Source organism: Chelonia mydas, chromosome 5, assembly GCF_015237465.2.
Source record: "Chelonia mydas isolate rCheMyd1 chromosome 5, rCheMyd1.pri.v2, whole genome shotgun sequence".
Lineage (NCBI taxonomy): Eukaryota > Metazoa > Chordata > Testudines > Cheloniidae > Chelonia > Chelonia mydas.
Window position 1 is genome coordinate 24112907 of NC_051245.2, and position 24926 is coordinate 24137832.

At 41.4% G+C, this 24926-nt stretch overlaps 1 protein-coding gene across 1 annotated transcript; it reads right to left on the reverse strand.

The window, feature by feature from the left end:
- Positions 1 to 77: 77 nt before the first annotated feature.
- On the reverse strand, positions 78 to 24614 carry AGXT2 (alanine--glyoxylate aminotransferase 2). Its single transcript, XM_027826498.3, has 14 exons — positions 24459 to 24614; positions 21957 to 22042; positions 20074 to 20258; positions 19486 to 19609; positions 17702 to 17796; positions 16574 to 16667; positions 14146 to 14239; positions 12181 to 12281; positions 8668 to 8760; positions 5445 to 5577; positions 4577 to 4665; positions 2831 to 2980; positions 2411 to 2509; positions 78 to 1208 (listed from the first exon to the last, which is right to left on the reverse strand). The coding sequence occupies exons 1-14, from the start codon at positions 24523 to 24525 to the stop codon at positions 1098 to 1100; spliced, it is 1521 nt and encodes a 506-aa protein (XP_027682299.2). The 5' UTR covers positions 24526 to 24614; the 3' UTR covers positions 78 to 1097.
- Positions 24615 to 24926: the final 312 nt, after the last annotated feature.

Here is a 24926-nt window from a genome sequence, read left to right on the forward strand (position 1 = left end):
TATTTGTAGGATAAGGGCTAATCTATCCCTAAACTTTGCATACACAGCCAAAATGTAAAGAATAAAATACACAAGGGCAGTGTGATGCCTTTTATTGGACCAAGAAATTAACTCACATTTGTAAACTGAATTAAGTATAAATTGTCAGACAGGATTAAACAATCCAGCGGTTACCTTGAATGGTGAAAAAGATCTAAGGTACATGAGATCTCTACTGATGACAGGAGAGAGGAAGATAACACCATCCCTGGCTGCTGACAGAAGGTGGTGAGTGAAAATGGAGAGTGGCTATCAGTCAAAGGAGAAAAGATCACTGTTGAGAGTGGGTAGGAGACTAGAACCCACTGATTATACCCTTATTTAAGTATCTTCCTCTAAAACTCCTAAACAAAATCCATCCTCTTGTTACAGCTTACTCATACAACTTTCCTTCACTGAGGCCCTGCTTGAAGAGCTTCCAGCAGATCCTCCACTCTGGAGGAATTTCACTCCTACCCCTCACTTCCTATTATGACTGTAACTGTAGCATAGTTTTCCACCAAGTGTTTTTCAGGAGCAAAGTATTTTGTCCTGTGATGCTGCCTCCAGTCTTGGTTAGGATAAGCAAATGTCACTGTAGCAAGATTACACAGAGCACTCCCTCTGTCACTGTAGAAACTACATCCAGAATTCCACCTATTAAGAGCAAAACGGCCAGGCAGAAAGAAAGAACTATCCCAGCTATGATAGAATTGTAAAGGCAGTATCCTTCAGCATGCCTTTTCATGTAGTGCCAGCCTGAGCACACCAGCCACTCTCTCTTGCTGGAAGGCACTACCTAATTTTAAAAAATGAGGTTTGATTTGTTAACAATAGGTATTGTTTTCTTAACACAACATTGCAATAAGATTGACTTCTTGCATGTGTAGCAAACTGAATCACAGTAATCTTTCACATTATTTAAATTCATAAGAGTTACATGTTCAGGAAAATTACATCAATCTTCTCTTCATACTATAAGTTTCTTGCCAGCTGTAGTTACAGCAATATTTCAGGGCTTGGAGGGTGATTCTCAACTGTTACCAAACATCCCAGTAAGGAGAAACATTGTTCATAGTCTATTTTGCAGCTGTTCTTTCCAAGTGTCTCATTAATGCAGCATGAAATACTTCCACTGCAAAGGCTGCATCTTGTTTAGTAATGCACATTGGAGGTTTAACTCTAAATGTCTGAGGGGAGAAAAGAAGAAAGTTTGAAATTACAGGGGGAGGCATAGACTAATTGATGTAAAATGAATTTAGTTTTAACATATGTTCCCTTACTTAATTCAGGCTTTCAACTGTTTAAATCCACCAGAACGAAATCATTCCTATTTGAATTCCACTGACTTATGTAAACCTTACTAGTGCCTATCAACTGTTACAGTAGTGGCTGAACTTTGAGGTAAAATATTATTTACTTCTGTGCTTTCTAAATATTAGACTATTTGCCCTAGGATGTGTAGTTTAAAAATCAGACCAGGCATGGGTATTAATGATAGTTTTAGAGAAGCTGAACCCTTACAGCTCCTACTGCTGTCTGTCTGAGGACAGATCACCTGCACCATCTATAATCAGGCTGAACTATTACTAGACCTCCTTCAACAGGTGCAAGTCTGTTCAAAACAGTTGACTGTGCAATGCAAGAATTAATTTGAGGTGGAGTATGCACATCAGCAAGTCTCCACCAACCCCTTTCCCTACTATAACTTATTCCCAAGGAAGCTGGCTGATCTGAGGGAGCCTGGTTAAGTCCTCTGCCAGTCTATCCTGGCTCTGAACACTGACAGCAGTAAGTTAATAACCCTACCCATTACCTTAGAGGAGGGAAATGCCAGCAATCCTTTGCTGCCTGTTAACTTATTCTACTTGGAGTGGAATAAGTTCTCTCAAACAATTTACTGGGTACAGTATTTACTAACGGTCTGGGTCATGCCCCCATGCTGATGGATTCATAAGGAAGAGATGCTCTTATTCCCAGCTGGGTCGAATTTTATCAGCTCTCCTGAGTGTATGCTGTGCTGATACAACTGAACAATAGGCTTGAATTGATAGTTGTAGGCATTGCTGTTTTAGATAGCATCTAAATTCCACAGAGCTAGGGAATTCAGAATTGGTTGATAGATGCATCACAAACTACTATTAAGGGTCACATTTCTTGTCTGAAAGGTAGGAATCAAACAGTAAATAACACTTATATTGAATATACTATAATTGAGAGGATTAAGACAAATAAAGCTTCTTGATCTGCTATATTCATAAAACATAATAGTCTTGTTTATGAACGTCTCACTTTTTTATAATTCTTAAATTGAACAGAAGTAATTTTTAGAGAAGTCAACTTCACTGCAATTTAGTCAGGACAAAAGATACATAAACATCAGTTACTGTACCTGACTATAAATTCCACCCCTGCCAATCAATACTCCCATGTCTTTGCAATCTTCCCAGATCTGATTCATCTCTTCAGCTGGAAGAGGTTGACGACTGTCCTGTGCAAAGAGGGGTGGGGGGCGGGGGGGAGAGAAGAGAGACAATTTTTTTGGCCAGATGTTAAACTAAATTATGGAAAAAGCAACAAGTGTTCCATTGCTACCACCCTCCTTGGAGAAAGTTAATGATTGTCCTGCCTTTTAGGATGGGACTATTCAGAATTCCTGATGTATTAAGCACTTTGAAAATTCTAAATTTTAGCCAGTGCAGAGTTCTGACTCATTTTCAGAGAAGTAGCTGTCAGTCAGCATATAGTCATTTCACAGGAAGCCTGAGTCTTAATACTGGGGTAAATAGAAGGGCATGTGCCATTTACCAACCTTATTCTTCACCATTTCTATCCCAATCATAAGGCCTTTGCCACGGACATCTCCAATGATCTCAAACTTATCTCTCAGTTTAGCAAACTCCAGTAGCATGTAAGTCCCCACTTCTTCACTGTTCTTTTGTAGACCATCTTCTGCAATAGCCTGGTTAAAAATGATGTACAAAAACAAATGTTGTGGGAAATAATAATGTATAAAACTTGGCTCATCTGCACCCCCTATAACGGGCCTGCATTCTCAATGCCCCTCAGCAAAGATTTACAACAGGCATATATTATTAACCCTGCCTTAAATTTGACCTCTTCAAGTATAATAGGAAATGCTGTAAAAAACTAAACTACACTTGTCAAATTAATCAACATAGCTTATGTCATATCCTTTTTCATTGTTTACCCACCAATTAAAAATTGATCTCCAGGTTCTAATGTATATTTGTGAGGTTTGTCTGTGCATATAAAGCTGACCATCTTAATCCGTTTAAAAATCTGTCAGGTTCAGTTTAGCCCTCTTTCCCTTGCCATAGCAGTGTCAAACTATGGAAGGTGCCTATAATTTGGCAGCATACCTATTACTCCTAAAGCTTTCTGGGAAACACCTGAGTACATTACTAAGCTATATTTAGCAAAGCATTCACTTTAAAAACGCAGTAACTTAATTTGATTTATTTCTAGCAGTCCCCAGCTCCTGGCACATAGTCTAATATCTTGACAGTGCACCAGTAGCTGGGGGCTGTTGAAAATAAAAATAAAAAGATACTATTGTATTTAATCACTGACCTATACGAACCCGCTTGTACGCTGAATTGCAAAAATGAAGAGAACAAAAGATTTTGCAATTTGCGAGGCTAAAACTGGCACATTGTCTTAATTTAATCCTTTTCAGACTTTGAAGATTGGCTAAAACAGAACCTGGGTCTGAAATATCCTGGTAACAGTTATTTTAAATAAAAAATAGGAGGGGTTGGATCTCCTAGGTTTTTTAATTACTATGCTGACTGCGACGATAGAGAGCGATTCAGAGGACCAACAGCCTATTCTGTTGGAACAAGCCTCCAGTAAAATCAGGGTGTAATATGGGAGCCAGATGTTCAGAACCTGGCAATACAGTTTTGAAATGAGGCTTAAGGAAGGATATTTACATGTGACCAAGTGAATGTGGCTGTTACAGACTAAATTACCTCACATCAATAGGAGCATGTGTGTAGCTCATGCTTTTCAAGTTGTTGCATGAGGATTTAAGTTCACTATTTCTTTTTTTTAAAGCGGAAGCTGTGAGGGTTAAAACACGTTTTAAGTATGTGCCTCCGAATAAAGTGCTTTTGCTAGTGTAGAGGGGTTCTATAAAGGAAAAATGATGAAAACTCCCTGGGACAAAACTACACAGAATTATGACAGCTACATAAGTAAATTCCATATACTTCTATTGACAAATCAGAAGCAAAGAATATAAGCAAGGAAAGAAAAAGATGAAGCTGTTAATCATAGTATTATCCCTAGAGTAATTTAAACTTCCTATTCCTGCTACAAGTTGAAATCAGTTATAGAAATGGGAATAGTTGGGCAATTTATTTTTTCTACAAGGGCACATTGCCCATGAATTAATAAAAATAAATGTTTGTCTCATTTTCTGTATGTATTAGAAGTTCCACCATTGGAAAGGGAAGTAGCACAAAACTGCCTCTGCCATAACGCATAGCAAACAATAGCGTAAGACACTATGAACGTATCACTGTCTTCTTACATCAAGAACTGCAGATCCAACTACACAGGCCAAAGGGTTTCCTCCAAATGTGTTAAAATGAAGGTTTTGAGCCAAGGAATTTGCAATCTCTAAAAGAAAAAGAATATTCATTGATTTCCTTCCTCACAATTACCTGAAGTCTGATGATAAGTACTTACCAGTTTTTGCTTCACATTTAATAATACTATGCATCATTCTCTGTTTTAACTCCAGGCAAAAGGAGAAGAAAATGGTATATTCTTGGTAACTGATTTGAATTTATTAGGGCAAAGTTCCAGAAAATACATGGTCTGTGTAACAGATGCTAAAAGGAAGGGGGATGGATTTTAATAGATGAAGAGTTAAGTTTCCAGCAGAGCTAGTGAATTATCCACTACAGCAATGAATACATCCATTATTTCTCTGAGACGTTAAATCCACTGACTCGTTAGTATTAACCAGTCAACAATTCTGGAGTTGTCCAGAATGCTTCCTTAGTATTATGTCTAATGGGTAGGGCAGCGAACTCAGTCAGGATTTCTGAGTTCTGTCAGGTCTGCCAACGACTCATTTGGGCTAGATGCTGATCTCAGTTACCCCAGTATAAGTCCACTGATTTTAATGGATTTACCTTAGATTTGAACTGGTGTAATGGGGAGCACAATCTGAGTCTGATAAAAAAAAATTACACTCTTTCAGTGTCTCAGTATTTTTTGTGTGTGCAATGGGGACCATACTTACCAACCCTGTAAGCATATTCTGAGACTAAATATTATTAATATTTCTAAAGTAAGCCGGTTGGACAATAGGCTCTATGGAAGCTAAGTTATTCTACAATATATTTATTATACACCTCAATTTCATGCTTTAAAATAACAAATATTTATACCTGGTGTGGTTACGACAGCTGCCATTGGAAAACCATTACCAATTCCTTTTGCCATGGTAACAACGTCAGGGACTACACCATGTGTTTGAAATCCCCAGAAATGGCTGCCAGTTCGTCCAAACCCTGTCTGGACCTTTCAAAAGAAAATCCAAAATTGTTCAAGTTGTTTCTTGGTTTCATAACTTGTATTTTATCTGTGCCTTTCTGTTACCAATTTGCATTTATAGCTATAGACTCTAAATGCCAACTTTATTCTAGCAGGATCCTCATTCAACTCATCCTCACACATTTTCTTTCCTATGCTAAATAGTGACTGTAGTAGAAGACAGGTTCCACTATTGGTTTTGTTGACAGCTCATCTTTATAGAGACACTGTACACTTGATACAAATGAAAAGTGGTATTGTATATATCCTAAGACTATCTTCTGTTGTTACACAATTTAAATCTAGTATTATTACTCAAAACATAACCTGAGTTAATATAATGAACTCCATTAGAGAAACTACACTGTGATGAAACTGCTAAGCAGGAGATAATAATTCCCATCAGCCCTTCGCCACTGCATATCCCCTTCCTCCTGGCCTGGTAGGAGAAAGGATCCTCATCCAGGAAACGCTCAAGCAGCAGACTACGTTCCCCATTATACTTTCTTTTCCATTGGCCAGGCAGGAGAAAGGACCCTGATCAGGAAGTGACTGGGCATTTTCAGGAGGCAGAAACTGCTATGGTAAGCCAGATACAGGTAATAACCCCCAGGAATTGTATACAGAGCCCTGTGTGGAACAGGCTGGGACTGCCACATGTTACAGCTAGTACTCCTGGGGGAATTCTGTGCCAAAAAATTATGCACACAATATTTTAAAATTCTGCATATGTTGTCAAAATAACACATTATAGTCACACCAGTTTCAATTATTTTTGGTCATTTATTTCAAAATACCTGTCAGCAAGTATGTCTAACAATACAGACAACAAAAAAGATTCAGGAAATTTTTTTTTGACAAACAGATTCCTTACTAGGCATATTAATACAGAACTCCAAGTAATAATTCATTTAAACTACAATAACGAATCGTATTTCCCACACCCTCAGAAGCGGTGCAAAGGCTGGGGGGAGCCAGGGGTAACAGAAGAACTGAGGGAGATGGAAGTAAATTGCTGGGAAGGAGCCTAGGTGTGAACTTGGGTTGTTGGGTATGGGTGGGAAAAGTATGGAACAGTTTTTTTCGGGGGGTGGGAGCTTCCCCCATGCAGACCCTGGCTGGCCCCTTGCTCTCCCATTCAGTCAGGCACAGCTGCCCTGTCCCCATCTGTCCCTGCACTCCCATGTGTCCCTGCATCCCTGGTCCACGTGTCCCTCCACTCACACGCCCACTCCCCCATCCCCATGTGGCTCTGCACCCGTCTCCCTGTGTTTCTGTGCCCTACTCAGCCACTCCCCTGTCCCTATGTGGCCCTGCACCCCCTGTCTCTATGTGTCCCTGTGCTCCCACTCAGCCACTCCCCTGTCCCCATGTGTCTCTCTGCCCCTACTCAGCCACCTCCTTACCCCATAGCTCAGCTGTTCTTGCGCCACAGTGCCCTCTGGTGGACAAAAGGCAGAACTGCAACAACATTTTGACAAGCTTTTTCTGTGCAAAAAAATTAAAATATGTGCATCTAATTAATTATGTGCACATAAAGCACAGAATTCCCCCAGGAGTAAACTGGGTTTAGGTCTGTGTGAGACTGATTGGGAAGCGACAGGGCAGGGAGCCAGTGTAAAGTGGCCCTAATGAGAGACTCACCAGTAAGCGATCCTGTCCTTGAAATCTGCAAATTCCTCTTTGCTTGAATACATACCAGACTGGAAAGGCCACCCAGGGTACTCAACCTGAAAAGCCCTAACTCAGTTGGGCTGCCCCAAGGACCCAAACAAGAACTGCTATTGCTCACTTTGAACTGTCACTGTTTAAGCCTCCGTGCCTAGGATAGTTGCTAACTTCCCCATTCCTGCCACCCCTGATAAAATACTCTTTCACTTAGCCATGTGTCTGAGTAGTTACTGGGACCAACCAGAATTACCTCCTACAAGGCCTAGTTGCTGAAGCACCTAACAGAGCTTGCTTCTGAGTCATGGTATACCTGGCACATTCCTGGCACCTAAAGGGTTTGGTGTACTCCAGCACTGACCAGCTATAAAAATTACAATACTAACAAGGGTTTTTTATAATGAGAGAGCTAACATCTTTTCTCCTAGTAAACATGGCCAAAGGGACTGGGAAGCTGTCAGTTCCACTGAAGTCAATGAGAACTGCAGCTGTGTAGCATTTTTCAGAATCTCCAGTTTCAAGCTGTAATAATTCTACCACCCCTAACACCTCTAGCATCCATCAAAGTGTACCTTAGTCACTTAAACTGTTTCCCTAACCGAGCTAGTTAGTTAGTAAAAAGAAAAGGAGTACTAGTGGCACCTTAGAGACTAACCAATTTATTTGAGCATAAGCTTTCGTGAGCTACAGCATGAAGTGAGCTGTAGCTCACGAAAGCTTATGCTTGAATAAATTGGTTAGTCTCTAAGGTGCCACTAGTACTCCTTTTCTTTTTGCGAATACAGACTAACACGGCTGCTACTCTGAAACCTGTTAGTTAGTAGTAATTCAGATTGTCTTAACCGAGCAAATTAGATTTAAAATGTGTAACTGCAGAAGAGTTGCAGAAGGCTCCCCTCTAAAGTTACAGAGGTACTTGCCTTGTCTACACTACAATTTTACAATGTGACTAAGATTAAAATTTTACAAATGTAAAAACTGTTTTCCTAATGCAGACAACGCCTCTCTGGGTCAGGCCTCAAATGAGTAATGGTAAGAGTTTAAGAACCAAAAATTTCTGCTGATGTAAATAGGTCAATGGAGCTCTACCCATTTACACAACCAGCGAGTGGGACTCTAAGATTTTGCAACATAAACTGTCAACGGAGTACTATTTGTGTTAATTTAATGCACATGAAAGTGAAGGATTAACAACTTCTAGTAGCTTTGTCTAGCAAAGGCTCTTGTGCTGGAATGCCGCACTTTGTTCCCCTCTTAGGCTGTGAAACAGGAAAGGATTAATTAAAATAAATTCAGAATTTAATACAAACTATTTCCTGGTCTCTATTTTGCCTTCATGTGATTGCTGGATTTTTCAGTAGCCTGGCAGAAATATCCCAATCCCTAAAAACTGTATTTCTGGATACTCACTTCATCTGCAATACAGATGCCTCCTCTTTCACGCACTAGCTGAAAAGCTTCCTTTAGAAATCTTTTAGGATACTGAACGGCTCCATTAACACCCTGTCAAAAATGAACAAATATACTGTCTTCAACACAAATGCTAAATCACAAACACAGGCAGTCCTCAGGTGATCAGACAGTGAGAAATCTAGGCAGAATTTTAAGTCACTAGATAGCTTAATGATCAAAGTCCCTTTTGTGGTAGATCTGTTTAGTCACATTGCTAAACGGTCAGAAATGGAGGGAGTGGCTTTCTTTTGAACTTGAATTCCCACTTTTTATCAATATTACATGGGCTATAAGAATAAAACAATATGAAGAGTTAGGAGACAGTGAAAAGTAAAAGATAAAACATGACGTCAGCCTTCCCTCTCTAATGCAATGTTTCCCAAATGGTGGGTCGCACCCACCTGTTGGCTGCAGGAAGGTTCTAGGTGGCCCAATGTGAAGAGGAGGTTGGGGGGAGGGGAGATGAGCCCACCCCTTATTCACTACACAGCAGCAGCTCCTGTCCTGTGGGGCTGGGCCCGGTTCCCCGCTCTGCGTTTTGCAACCTAGCAGATGGGCCAAACCTGAGTGGTGCTGCGACCCCTGTCTGCCAGGTTGCAACACCCAGAGCAGGGAACTGGACCCAGTCCTGCAGGTCCTGAGTCGTTTCCCCCCACCCCCGCAATCTGGACTCTGAGTGGATCACAAAGAGAGGCAAAAAAAAGTTTCGGAACCACTTGTCCAATGACCCAACACCAAATATGCTTCAGAGAATTATACTCTGTATGGCGACAATATCTGGAAAGCTGTATCACTTGTAGGCATGTTATTACCAGAATGGGACAAACTGGCGAGAGTTCACAGACCAATGGCAAACACGAACAGAGAGCTGGAGCAAATGATTAGGAGAAGACTAAAAGAAATGATTTAATAATTTTATTAAGATGATGTTAAAATAAAAAAAATGGTACAAAGTTTAAGCATAGAAGTTTCTGGTTATCAGGGAATAACGCATATACACTTAGATTAAAATGCCAAAGGTGGGGGGATAACATAATAGTCTGGGAGTATATAAAGCTTGCAAAACCCCAATAGATGGAGAGAAATTAGCAGAATACCTAGGTGTAATGGGATGAAACTAAGCAAGGGAAAATTTAGTCCAAATATCAGGACAAAATTCCCTTCAGTGAAACTGTTATACTCTAAAGTATATTCCCAGTGGAACAGATTGTTATGTTGGATCATATTAAAGAAGTTCTGTATTAAAATCACAAATGAGTTTGATTCCCCATAGTTTAAATTCCAGGGTATTACTAATTAAGAGGTCTCTTGGTTTTTGGTCTCTTGTGTTTACTGTTTCCCTCCCTCTCTGTGTGAAACTTGCAAGCTGCTAATTGTGTTAGTACATCCTAAGATAGAGCCTGTTCTCAAAGCAATACTTTGTAACAACAACTACTCACACAGAGAGAGACTCAAAGCGATACTTCGTAACAAAAGAAACAGCACACAGAGACTCCCCGCCCTATTGTTGTATTTATCTTGCTTTGTTAACAATTATGATTAAAATAGAGATAGAGGATGTATGTGGATGGATGCTTGGTGTGGATAATAAATGAATGATCAGGGAGGTGCTAGCCTAAGAATCCAGTGTCCATCGGCCGAAGAAAGCATCAACTGGAAAGAACCAGAGGACCCCCGGAGGGCAGACTGGAATCCACCCAACAGCCTCAAGGATGGGAGGACCGAAGAACAAGATAACATCTGGCAGCACGGAGCCATCAGGAATGTGCCATCTGCTGATTGATTCAGCAACAGCATGATGAAGCAATTCCCATAGACTGGCATAGGAATAAATTCCTATAAAAATGGACTCTAGAAACTGAGAACTTTGGGGTCTGATTCTGCAAACCAACTTTCAGGAGCATCAGATGTGCATTTGACAAGGCCCTGCTCCCTCCTCATGTCCAGGCCACCTGGCCAGTGGCTTGGCACAAGCAACTATAAGGCTGGTAACTATAATAACAACCTTGCAGAACCTGTGTGTGTGTATGAATGAATGTGTGAATAAATATGAAATTGAATGGAATGTTATAGTTATAACTAACTGCTTACTATGATTCTTTCCGTATTCACAATAAATGTGGCATTTTGCCTTATCCCGTTTCATAAGATCCTGCTGGTTTTTATTTTATTGGTATAACAAGATGGAAACTTCAGCACTAGGAAATTTAAAATTAGACTAGGTATAACACCAGAAAACGTACTGTAGGGCATAACCTTGGTTTTGGAGCAAGATGGACTTGATGGTCTAATAGGCCTTTCACTTCCCTAACTTAGGCTAATATCTTAAATAATAGACTACGAGGTTCATGTCATAGGGGAATGCCTAGAGCCTGTATGAATTAAATGAAACTTAACTACAGCTGCACTGCCAAAAGAGAAATCCCTCTGACCCAAAAATGCAATAACGAAGGAAGAGATGAGGAGAGTCAGAAGTCAAGTACAAGGGAGTCAGAAACTACAAAGGAAAGCAGAGGGGGAGAGAGGATTCTGTCGATTTGCTAGATAAACTAGGCACAGTGCGATTTGAAGCTAAGTAATTCCTAAAATTAATTCTCTATGTTATAATAACTAGGCTTTTAAGTATGATTTACTGTAGACTCAGTGGGTATCAGTCACTTACGGGGTGACTTTAATACTTTTAACAGACAACTTCTACAGAACCAGTATACTGCAGAAGGGAAAACAACATGCAGTTAGGAATGAAGTATTCGAAACTAAGTTATAGCATGCACATTTGTATAATGTATTAGCATTTCAACATCCCGAGAATGCAAACAAGACCTTAAAGAATAATAGTTTACAATAGAGCTCTGTACACTTTTTAATCTATCAACTGATAGCAGATAGGCAACACTGGTTAAAATTACCTATTTTGCTTGAGTCTGCCATATTTTATTAAATACTTGTATATTAACCAGAAATAATTTGCTAAATATTTAAAATCAATTTATGAAAGAGACATTAAGGCTTGTAAGGCTAAAATTTGATTTACCAGTTTTGTTTTGTAGGAATAGTGTGCATCTCAAGTTGCCCACTGGTCTGTTATTGAGTAGACAGGATATGGAAAATTTAAGAATCCTGTTCTCAGATATCAAGGGGAAAAAAAACAAAACCCAAAAACAACACAAAGAATGAAATCCTGGCTCCACTGAAGTCAGAAGCAAAGCTCCCATTTGACTTCAATGGGGCCAGGACTTCTCCAGGATGTCTCGTTGGCAAGTCACCCTCCTAGAAAAAAGTTAAGATTTAAGTAATGTTGCAGCCCTTCCTTTTGAATGATCAAAGTGATTCAGAGAAGATTAAAATTGCTATTGTCAGAGGGAAGTTCCATTTAGGGCTTGTCAATCTTGTAAAAGACCCGTTCAGGTTTTAGCACTTTGTGGTTTACTGTACTATTACAATCAGAATGAGGTATGCCAAGTCACCTACTTGAATTGGCTCAGCGATAAACCCAGCTATTGCCTTTGTAACACAAGTACTCAGAGTGTCTTTGAACTGTTCAACGTACTGGTCGTTTGCTTCGCAACAGCCTGTGTGGAGGAAATACTGATAAGAATAATGTACTGAAAATAATACAAAGTTAGGTTAATAATGTGAAACTGCAGTGTTTTAACATATGTAAATAAGAACATCTCTTTAGTGTTTTAACGTATGTAATAAGAACTGTAATGTTCCCAGATTAGAGTTACCAAAGGAAATTAATCATTTTGTTTCCCCACATATTTTCTGTGTCAGCAAGTCAGTCTTTTTTCTTACTTTTCCTAGTTCACAGAAGTTACAAAAGAGCCACAGTCTGAGTGCATGGCATCTTTCTCCCCTCCTACAAAAAACCCCCAAACCACTAAGCTTTTTTAAACCATTTATTCTCTAAAAAGTTCCAAAGAATCACAGAGTGCAAACAGAAAGTTGCAGCATCTGAGGGTTCCCCCATCCTTCAGACCAGTGCTATATATGCAAGGCGGGCAGTTATTAGAAGAACTGAACATCAGCCCAAGGAATGAATGAGCAGTTTGCCTGGATAAGAAAACCTAACTGGTTTCAAGACTCAGCTTGAGAAGATTATGGAGGGGATGGTATGATAAGATTGTCTACCATGGCACATGGCCCACCTGTGAATGCTAGACACGGAACACTAGATGGGGAGGACTCTAAGTTACTACAGAGTATTCTTTCCCAGCTCTCTGGCTGGTGCATCACACCCACATGCTCAGGAGCTAACAGATCACCATATTTGGGGTCAGGAAAGAATTTCTCCCCAGGCCAGATTGGCAGAGACACTGGGGAGGGGGAGGAGGAGTTCATCTTCCTCTGCAGCATGGGGCACGGATCACTTGCTTATTTGAATTAGTGTAAATGGTGGAATCTCTGTAACTTGAAGTCCTGAAATCACGATTTAAAGACTTCAGTAACTCAGCCAGAGGTTATCAGTCTATTACTGGAGCAGGTGGGTGAAGTTCTGTAGCCTGAAATGTGCAGGAGGACAGACTACATAATCACAATGGCCCCTTCTGGCCTTAAAGTTTATGAGATGATAAATATAAGACTAAGTACATCTTGGTCCAGCATGATTTCTAATGAAAAGGCAGGTGGAATATTATGGAAAATATATGACTGTATGTGACTGGGCATCACTATGTACTGTAACAGAACACAAACCAGATATCTTCAAGTAGTTGCAAGCTAGTGTGACTCCTCCCTTTATTCACCATCAGTGACAAAGAAAGAGGGCAAGAGACTGCTTTGTTGTGTATTTAGGGAAAAGTGAGTAAACAATGTTTATTGCACCTAGGAGAAAAACAATATATTTTCTAATCATCACTTGTAAAAGAACAGTGGAGCTTTCACATGGACTGAACACACTCTGCAGCATCCATAATGCCCTGTTCCATGCAAGACTTTTGCCACCCAATGTTTCAGAGTTTTTGATTTATAGTTTATGTTGATCATATGTCCCTTCAAGATAAGAGATGGACATCTACCAAAACTTTACCCAGGAGAGTAGAAAACACATTTATTAGTATCCCTAATCTCCTGACAATGCTAAATATTTCAGAGTAGCAGGCTACTGATTATGATAACTGAACTTGACTTAGTCATTAGGGGCTCAATTCAGGATTTTCAAAGGATTCTATAGGAGTTAGATGCCCAACTCCCACATATTTCTGAAAGGGAGTTGAGGGTCCAATTCCTTTAAGCCCCTTTGAAAAAAAACACAGCCAAGAGGCCCTATAGATGAAGACTTGCTTGCCAAAATTACAATCACCAAACTTCTCATTAAACAGTAATATTCTTAGCAGTGTATACATATTTGTCTATGTTGTTAAACATCCAGTTGCCTTCTCCAGTCCCTTTTCTTTTGCACCTACCAATGGACATTTTTTGCCACCAACTAACCTTGAGAACAGCTGCATTTCCGAATAGTTTGCACCAGAGAATCTCGGCAATGGCTTCCTCCCCATGGACCACGAAAAACATCTGGTAACATTGTCTGCAAAGCACAACAAACAGCTGTAATTTTGCCAGTGTGAGGAATGTAAGTACTGATCAACAGAATATTCTTTATTTACACTGATCATTCTGAAGGTCATTAAACACTTATTCCAATATTGTTGTTTTGTTTAAATAGAGCTTGTGATAAAGAGAACTCAAAAATCTGATCGCATCTGAGACCTGATTCAGCTGATCCGTCCAAAAACAACTTGTGAAAAAATAAATAAGAACCATTTATCCCCCTCACAGATTTGAGGCCTCATGCAGAAAGTGAGGTAGAAGGCCAGAAATTAAAGTTTCTGAAGTTAAAAACGTTCTGTCCTCAAGTGACTATTTTTGGGGGTATTCACTCACAGCTGACCTGTTTATTTTTTAGTTATGTTAGTTAATTATTGTTACCCAAGATTTACTCCAGTTTTGTCCAAAATGGCCAGTTTAATTCCAAGATTCTGTAGAAAAAGGGCAGTAAAGTCAGAGAATTAGGGGGCTGGAAGGGACCCGAAGAGGTCATCTAGTCTAGCCCCATGTGCTGAGGCAGGACCAAGTATAACACAGCCATCCCTGACAGGTTTTTGTCTAACCTGTTCTTAAAAATCACCAGCAATGGGGATTCCACAATCTTTCTTGGAAGCCTATTCCAGAGCTTAACTATCCTTATGGTCTGAAGCTTTTCCTAATATCTAACCTGAATCTCCCTGGTGCAGATTAAATGTATTACTTCTTGTCCTACCTTCAGTGGACATGCAGAACAATTGATCCCAGTCTTCTTTATAAACAGCTCTTAACATATTTGAAAACTTACCAAATATGCCCCTTCAGTAATCTTTGCTTAAGACTAAACATGACCAGGTTTTTTAATCCTTCCTCATAGGTTAGGTTTTCTAAACCTTTTATCATTTTTATTGCTCTCCTCTGGACTCTCCCAAATTTGTCCACATCTTTCTTAAGGTGTGGCACCCAAAACTGGACACAAGACTCCAGCTGAGGCCTCATCGGTGCTGAGCAGAGCAGAGTGCGACAATTACCTCCAGTGTCTTACACGACACGCCGGTTAATACACCCCAGAAAGATATTAGCCTTCTTTGCAACTGCATCACATTGTTGACTTATATTCAATTTGTGATCCACTATAACCCCCAGATCCTTCTCAGCAGTACTAATGCCTAGCCACATATATTCCCCATTTTCCTATTTGTGCATTTGATTTTTCCTTCCCAGCTGCAGTACCGTGCACTTGTTTTTATTGAATTTCATCTTGTTGATTTCAGATAATTTCTCCAATTTATCACCGTCATTTTTAATTGTAATACTGTCCTCCAAAGTACTTGCAACCCCTCTCAGCCTAGTGTCATCCATGAAGTTTATAAGCATATTCACTCCATTCTCCAAGTCATTAATGAAAATATTGACTAGTACCAGACTCAGGATAGACCCCTGCAGGACATCATTTAATATGTCCTAGACATCTGACCATGAACCACTGATAACTACTCTGAGTACTGTTTTTCATCCAGTTATCCACCTTAGAAGAATGTAGTGAAGTCTAGTGGAATGATGATAGCAGGCTGGAAGCCAGGAATTTATACATTATAATCCTGACTCTGACAATGACTATGTGACAATGGGCAAGTCACTTAATACATTCTATGGGCCAGATTCTTAGCCGCACTCAAAGAAGGCTGGGTGCATCGAAGAGCCAGGGGGAAGCAGCACATCAGAAAGGAGGCCTTTGGGGGGCAGTTCTGTGGCTGGTCTGGTTCCTGGCATAGATTACATTAGCCAACACCAGCTGCCACAGCCTCCAGAAACCATTCCTGCAGCCATGGGTCACCACGCTGTAGAGATACTATGCACACCCCTTTCCCCAGACACACCCCCTATGGTGGGGACTGTGAGGAGGTGTTGCAGGAGCCACTATGTATTTCCAAAATATTTTCACTCCAAAAGGGAATCCCCTATGGGCCAGCTTTAAGCAGCTTTGCAACAGCAAACTGGACAAACCTGCCCTAACAGACCTGAGAATAGGACCCAGAGGTTGATACACCATCGCTCTGCATCTTGTGCAGCATTTATACCAGTACAAAGTGAGAGCCAAGTGGGTATAAAACACTATCATTCTCATTTCTAGCATTCTTCATTTGCTCTGTGTGGATGCAAATAACTACACAAGGTGCAGTGAAATGGCGAATTAGGCTGTATATATACTACTTATCAATCTCAGAGGGCTACAGGGAGGCTTGAAGATGTAAAGCATTACATAAATACTGTAATATTCAAACAAATAGAAGGCTTGTTATTCAGCAGATATGACAAAAAGCAACAAAAACCTCACTGTTTGGCAGCCAAACCCATTGGCGACACCATGCTTATAAGATCCAATGGACGTCAAACCCAGTGCGTATGGACTGCCTCCGTGGTATCCTCCTCTGTGTGAACAGAACAAAGCACACAAACAACATTCATTTTCTTCTGATTACACTAGCTGCAAAAGTTTTTAGGAAGAAACAATATCAGTACAGTATTCACAGAAGGCTGGTTTCTGATGTGTGTGTGTGGAAGATGATTTAATTGAGGACTGGTCCTGCTTTGAGCAGGGGGTTGGACTAGATGGCCTCCTGAGGTCCCTTCCAACCCTGATATTCTATGATTCTAATACAGCAAATCATTGGAAAACATGGGTGCATCCAATAAGAGATGCCTCTTGACCTACACTCTGTCTGAGTACCTAACAGCTGTGAGTTTTCATTGCAATTTGAAGCACTCTTAAAAAATAACACGTGAATTTAGTGCTCATGAAGGTGAAGGGCTAAGAACACTGGTTGGAGCCAACAGCAATTCAGGTAGGTGCTGTCCAAGATTCCTCATGCAGGTCTGCCAGGACATCTGAATCCTACATTACAAACACCCCTGCTGTTTTAATTTTGGACTCCTCTTCTCTCCCAAGTTGTTATTGCCACTCATGAGAACCCGGGTGGTGGTTTGGGGTTAGTTTAATTAGCAATTCAGAATTCATTCATGGGAATTAACATATCAGGTGGATTTCAGAACCCTGTGCTCAGCAGGATGGCTGCAAGACTACCAGTTTGTTAAGGTCTGCCTTTCTAACTATTTTTAAAGGTGTCTATTACCAACATATCTGAGAGGAACGGACATGGTTTATAACACTAAAAATATAAATAAATATTACACACACTTTACTTAAGGATTAAAAACAGAAGTTATAGGTCCTAGGTGAATGCATGGTTTGTAAATGGAGTATTTCTAACACAAGCAGACTTGCTGAATCTTAGCTCCCAATGACTACTGCTGTTTTACTCTATTTTGGCAGACAAATGAATTATTTAGGATGTGTCTGTGGCAGAATCTGGTTAATAAGGGCTCATCATCTTTTTCACGCATTATACAGATATACAGATTGATTATGAAAAGGGAGTTTCATAAAACACCCTGATATAATTACCTGAAACAGATGAGGTCAAAGTTACGAGTGTAAAGCCTTGCCATGAACATAGCCAAGTCATTGGCTTCTGACCCACTGTTAGTCAGGTAAACCACCTAAGGAAGAATAAATAGCACATCAATTGTAATTTTATTATACTGAACATTTACTTTGTTTCACAATGGCAAATCTAACTAAATGTAGCTGTTTAAAGAACCACTTTTCCCGCAATTTGCCTTCAAAGAGTTTGAAATATTGAGTGCATCTGTTTATTTAGTACAAGACAGATTTATTTTCATATAAAGTATCACTCAGCACTTGGAATGATATCCTGTCACTGACAAGAGGAACTCCAAACTGAAATAAACTTAGCGATGCTCATTTGCTGTGTATAAGGGCCAACGGTAGGATGCCCCTTTGTAGGTTATGTCTACACTGGAGATGAAAGGTGTAATTTCCAGCTTGAGGAGACTTACCTGCACTAGCTCTGATCGAGCAAACATGCTAAAATAAGAAGTGCAGGCACAGTGTCACGAGAGGCTAGCCATCCAGAGTACAATCCCACCTGAGACCCTGGGCAAGTATTCAGGTAGCTTGTGCATACTGTGCTTTCGTGACTTCCGTGACATCTTCCGCTTACTGGAGCTGGCACCCAGCGGGGCCCCGGCAGGGTTCCAGCAGCAGCAGTGACAGGCAAGAGCATCCTCAGGGGGGGCCCCCTGCAAGGTTCCAGCCACAGGCAACAGACTTCTGAAGGGGCCTTCCTCAGGCTTCCAGCGACGGGCCATGGGGGTGGGGTGGGGAAGAACATCTCGCGCGAGCGGCTGAGGATGTCCCATTTTCTCTCTGGGAAATATGGTCACCCTGCAGCTCCCAGTCACCATGGTGGTGGAGGAAAGCATGGCTCGCAGCAGCAAAAGTCACAGACAGGTTGTGCCTTCCATGAATTTTTGTTTACTGCCCGTGACCTGTCCATGACTTTTACTAAAAATAACCATGACAAAATCTTAACCTTACTAAGGAGGCCATGTCTACACTACTGGCTAAATCGGCACCGCTGCGATCAATGCAGCAGTGTTGATTTAGCTGATCTGGTGAAGACACACTAAGTCGATGGCAGAGCGCTCTCCCATTGACATCTCTACTCCACTTCCCAGAGAGGTGAAAGCTATGTCGCAGGGAGTGCATCTCCTGTCAACATAGCACAGTGTAGACCCACTGTAAATCGACCTAAGTTATGTTGACTTCAGTTACATAATTTACATAACTGAACTAGCGTAATTTAGATTAATTTACAGCATTAGTGTAGACCAGCCCTGAGTAGAGTCAGGAACTACTGCTACTGAGTCCCCCAGCTAACTTGTGTTTTACAGTCAGTTTATATGTACTACGTAAACAAACTGGAATAAAAAGTTTCCTCTCCCAAAGTCTCCTCTCCAAGTAAAACTTAGGTGCTAATTATAACAATAGCACGCAAAACATTTTTCAACTTATGAGTGATTTTTAAATTGACAGTGCCTCTTTAAGAGGAAATTTGAAGAGAAAGTGGGGATCCAAGCAGTAGGGCAACTGTTTAGCATTTTATTCATGTGTGGCTCTGAGCTCACTGTAAAGATCAGCATTATCCTGAGAATTGTAATTTTTTTCTCTTTACCTGAAGCTTTGTACTCCCTTTGAGGATTTTAAATAAGGATATGAGTTTGATATTACAATATTTTGTCTCCAAATAACATAGCACTCTCCATTATCAAGTGAAATAAAATTATTTTAATTAACAGGCATCCACCCTGTTGGGATTTAGGTACCTTAAGTGGATCAGGGAGAAGTGCTGTTAGTTTCTCCACGTATTCCTGGATTGATGGATGCATGTAGATGTTGGTTGTATGCCACAGATGACCAAGCTGTTTTTGGGCAGCTGCAGTTACCTTCCTGTGTGCAGTAAGAAAGACTGATTAATTTAATCCAACATATATACAATTTTTTTCTGACTCTGCTATTAATTCTTAAAATTCTGTCATTTTCCTGACTGTCAGATGAACGAATGAATAAATAAAGAGAGGAATGAGCTAATTTGCCAAAAGATCACTGCAACTGGTTCGAACATAAGAATTTGATCCCAGATACACCAAAACACAGCGTGCCATATTCCGCCTGTGGATACATGGGGCCACAAACGAAAAAGACAAAAGTATATTTCTATATTAGTCAGTGTAACTCATACAATAACAAAAAGAAAAGGAGTACTTGTGGCACCTTAGAGACTAACCAATTTATCTGAGCATAAGCTTTCGTGAGCTACAGCTCACTTCATCGGATGCGTACTCCTTTTCTTTTTGTGAATACAGACTAACACAGCTGTTACTCTGAAACCTGTGATACAATAACATACTTACGGGTGACAGTGACCAACACTGACAGTAACAATTCCAGCAAAGAGATCAAGGTACCTTCGTCCCTCATAATCAAACAGCCACTGCATATGTCCCTGATGCAGCAGCAGTGGTTTCTTGTAGTACGTTACCAGTGATGGAGACAGATTCTGTTTGCGGATCTTCAGCATACGCTCATAGGGATAGGACTGTAGGAGGAAAGAAATCATTTCTGCCCCCATTTCTAAAAGTTTTAATGGATCATAAAGCTATCTACAGATTCATCACATCAACACAATATAAATTGTTCACATTGGTATCCAAATGAACTAAATACAATTTTAAAATAAATACTAACTCACAATTAGGCTATATAAACCTCTGAAATACCATAATTTAAACAAGAATGCTATATTGCACTGATCTCTTACTTAAAGGTTATGAAATCCACAACCTATCACAAATTAAGCAGATTTAACATGGGCATGTAGCTTCCCCATGTGACCCCCAAACTCCATCTTGTTACCTGTAATTTTCCACTAACTAGAACAATAGGTTTCCTTCCACACGGCAGAAATTATAAATGGCCCTGGAAACATCTCCATGTTGCCTCTTACCTGCTCTAACCTCTGGACTATGAACTTTTACTAATGGGAGCATTCTAATCAAGGGACTGACGACCTTCCAAATCATTTAGAAACAACCAAAGACTTGACTTAAGCCAGCAATGTAATCCATCACTGTGATAAGCCTGCTCCAAGAACTTTGCAATTAATTTATGTATTTGATTCCTTTAACCAATTTTAACTCTCACCTTACTTTCTTTTTATAAATAAGCTTTTAGATGCTAAAGGATTGGCAACAGTGTGATTATTGAGTAAGATCTGAGTTACATATTGACCTGGTATGTGGCTGGTCCTTTGGGATCAGAAGAACTCTTTGCTTGATGAAATTGGTTTTAAATAACCACTCATCATTAAGTCTAGTATCTGGGTGTTGAAACCAGGACTGGACTACCTAAGGAGACTGCTTTTCTGACTTCTTGTTAGCCAATGTGGTGAAACAGAAGTTTACTTTTGTTGTTGGTCTGGTATATCTTATGGAAGAATAACCACCAGCTTTGGGTGTGTCTGCCCTATTTCTCAGCAGCATGGCCTGAATTTGGTATTCTCAGTTGTGACCCAACCCACGGTAACAACAGGATACAGAGCTATCTTGGCAACTGATCCACAACCATAGAACTGAATCACAGAAGATTTCTCAACCATCATAAATCTTGACACCATCAGATGAAAATGTACACACACTTCTGTAACCGTAAATTGTCACAGTAACAGAACACCTACTCAACAATGTTTAATTCATGATATCGAAGTCATACATTTATCATTCATGTGATTGTTGCTTGAAAATACACCTTTTTAACTGATCAGATGCTTATTAGCTCCTTGCTGGACAGAGGCCATGGGGCATTAAGACACCAAATAAGTTTAGTTCCTTAAAAATCAAACATTTGCCCTCCCCTCTCTACCCCTACTGCACTCCCCCTAAAACTAACTTGGCACACATTTTGGTTGAAGAGGTAAAACATCTTACAGAACTCCTCAAATTAGGAATTAAAAATCAGTGGGAAGGAAACAAATAATAGAAAAATGTTTCACTGCCACCTTTCTTTGGGTTAAGATTGTTCTTCTACTGTATTCTAATCAGCACCACAGAGGCCCTGTTTAACTCTGGCCTCCAAAGGATCTCAGAGAAGGATAAAAGCCACGATCTAAACTTCTGATGCCACTGAAGAATATTCGTAATAATTTGGTGAACAGAACAATTACAGCATACAGCAGAATGGTGATCTTAGCAACGAGATCTAGTTTACACCCAAGTACAGTGCACTGTGCATGACTTACCTCATATTTTCCAGGTGAAAAGTCACAAGGAGGCATTTTTGCTTGCATGGAGAAAGAGCTTTTTAATTCCTGCTGTCTAAGTGTATCTAATAAAATACAGTGGATTAGGAGGATTACCAAAACATCTCAAAGTGCACATCTGAAAGAAACTTTCTTTGAAAATTTGTTTTTACAACAATATAAATGAGGACCAAGGTAGATATATTTCCTCCGAGAGATTTCATTCAAGGAGAAAATGCATTAAACATTTGTGTTTTTTGTAAAGCTGCAACATAGATTTACTAAACTTATATTTTTCCCCTTAGTATTTATCTTCTATAACACATAACTGCTCCAGACTGTCATTGGCAACTTTGATTTTCTTTGTCATTAACCATCAAAATAACTTTCTGCTACAGACTGCCATTAGAGTTTTTGATTTTTTTAATCAAAAATATGAAAACATTAAGCCATTACATCTTTTATTTGATTAACTGGAAAAATAAGTAGACTAACTTCAGATAATTTTACTTTTTAAAAATGTTCTCCTTGCATTCCTAACATTATTAATTGAGGTGGATTTTAGTTTTGTTTTTTAATGAGCTACATTTTTACACATCAAAACAAAGAATCTAACTTTCATAGAAATTAACTTTCTGGAAATAAATAAGAAAATTATACTTGTGGCTACTTTCCTTAAGACAAAAATAGCATCCGCTAGTGAAGGACTGACAATATGGATAAATAAGATTGACTAACTGACCATAAAGATCTTCCTTATTTTAAGTGTCAGAGTCAGCCAATGGGTTAATCTAGTTATAAAGCAGAGGTCCCCAAACTGTGGGGAGTGCCTCCCCCAGCAAAAAGTTCATGGGGGCTCGGCAAGGCCCAGGCCAGTCCCCAAAGGGGGCGGGGAGGGAGCACCAGCCCCGCTCTGCCCCCAGCTCCATTCCAGCACCAGCCTAGGCCCCTGGCTCCCACCAGTAGCTCCCACCCGCTCTGCCCCCAGCGTTGGCCCAGCTCCTGATCGAGGCTCCTGGGGGAAGAGGTGGGGGCAGACAGATTTCATTGCTGATAAGGGGGGGGTGTGCAACAGAAAAAGTTTGAGGACCACTGTTATAAAGTGATCATATACAATGATTTTTCATATGATGTCCTTGTATCCCAGGAACGTCTTTTGGGACACCTAAGCTGTCTGAGTTTTTTCATTTAATCAATCAAAAAAATTTAATAACTACAAACTGTTTGTTCAAAACTAATACCAAGTAGAATTTGCTTGTCAGGAACCAGTGACCTAGTGGAAGAACTGTGTAGTGTTATCACCAGTGTTTGGAGTCAATAGAAAAGTCCTATCAATCACTAGCAAGGTTGTTCTTTGGCCCAAAATGATGGTTAATAACACTTGCACTTTATTTCATAATAAACATTATTTGAAAACCAAGTATCTGGAAAAAATCCTGCATTCTGAGAAATATGCACATGTTGCACTTGAGTCAGAAGCCAGCGCGGGCAATCACCAGTACACATTTTTTAAAAAGCGTACTTTTGTAGGACTATTTTCCAATCTTAAAAAAAATGTCACCAGAGAAGCAATTTTTCTATTTTGAACTCTGAGGAGGTTACATGGTCATCAAGCAGTGGGGTTAATTGGTCCTAGGCAGCGTTTCTAGGGCAGGGGTTCTCAGACTTTTGTACTGTGACCCCTTTCACACAGTAAGCCTCTGAGTGCGACCCCCCCAATACATTAAAAACACTTTTTAATATATTTAACACCATTATAAATGCTGGAGGCAAAGCGGGGCTTGGGGAGGCGGCTGACAGCTCACCACCCGCCCCCCGTAATAACCTCGCGACCCCCTGAGAGGTCCCAACCCCCAGTTTGAGAACCCCTGATCTACGGGAATGAGCTGCTACTGTTAGTTAGCTCCTAGGAGGAAAAGGAACTGACAAAGTAACAGTTTCATTTGTGATAAAGAGGCTGGAACTTGTAACGCAGAACTTCCACCTGGAGTTAGTCTGCGGGCATGACAAAAGCCCCCTCTTCCCCACATACCCCCCGCCGCCCCGGGCTGGGGGTCGCAATTACAAGTCCACGTGGATGTAGATAATAAAACACATTTCAAGCCAGCGGATTCCTTAGCCACCCCGGAAAGAGCCGGAGCCCCTCGGGACTGACTGCGGACTCGCACTGATTGGGTTCACACCAGGGTAGCTCCTGAGTCCGCAGACGGGAACCTCGCCCGCAGACCCAGCCCAGCTTGGCTGCCCCTGTGTAAATGTGGAGCCCGAGCACCGGAGAGCGGACTGGGGCCCAGGGCTGTTGAACCGGCTTCACGCCGCGGGCTCTCCCCCGGCTCCGCGCTCTCGGGGCTGTGGCTGCGGCAGGCGGCCCCGGACGGGGCTTGTGACGGGCAGAGCCAGCCCCAGCCCCATCCCCAGCGCCCCGCTGGCTCCGGCAGCGGCAGCAGCAGCAGCCTGGCTCCGGGCCAGGGTTAGTTGCTCCCAGCGCCCTCCCCTCCTTACCGCTCCTGGGGTGTCGCCTCCTGCCCCCCGCCCAGAGCGGACCGAGCCGCCCGAGCGCCCTGGCCATGCTCGGGGTAGTGGGGGCCCAAAGCCCCCCGCGGCGCCGGGACTTTGCCGTGGGAGGGGATGGGCCGGGCCCGAGCCCACCAATGCTGGGAGCGGAGGCGCCTGCTCAATTCCCGCTCCGCCCCTGCCCGACCCCCGGCCTCCTTCTCTGCCCGCCTCCTGCTCTCTGATCCCCAATGGCCCCATTTCCTCGCTCCTCCACCCGCGTCTACCTCGGGCCCCTCTGTCCCCACCGCCTCCAGCCCCTGTCCTCCACCCACCTGTCCCTCTGCGCCCGCCCCTGCCTATCTGCCGCCGCCCCCACTTCATAGCCCGGCAACCCACCTCCTGCCCCGCTGTCCCACCGATCTGCCTCCGCTTTCCTTTCCCCAGTCCGCTGCCCCCTCCTTCACCCCTCTTGTC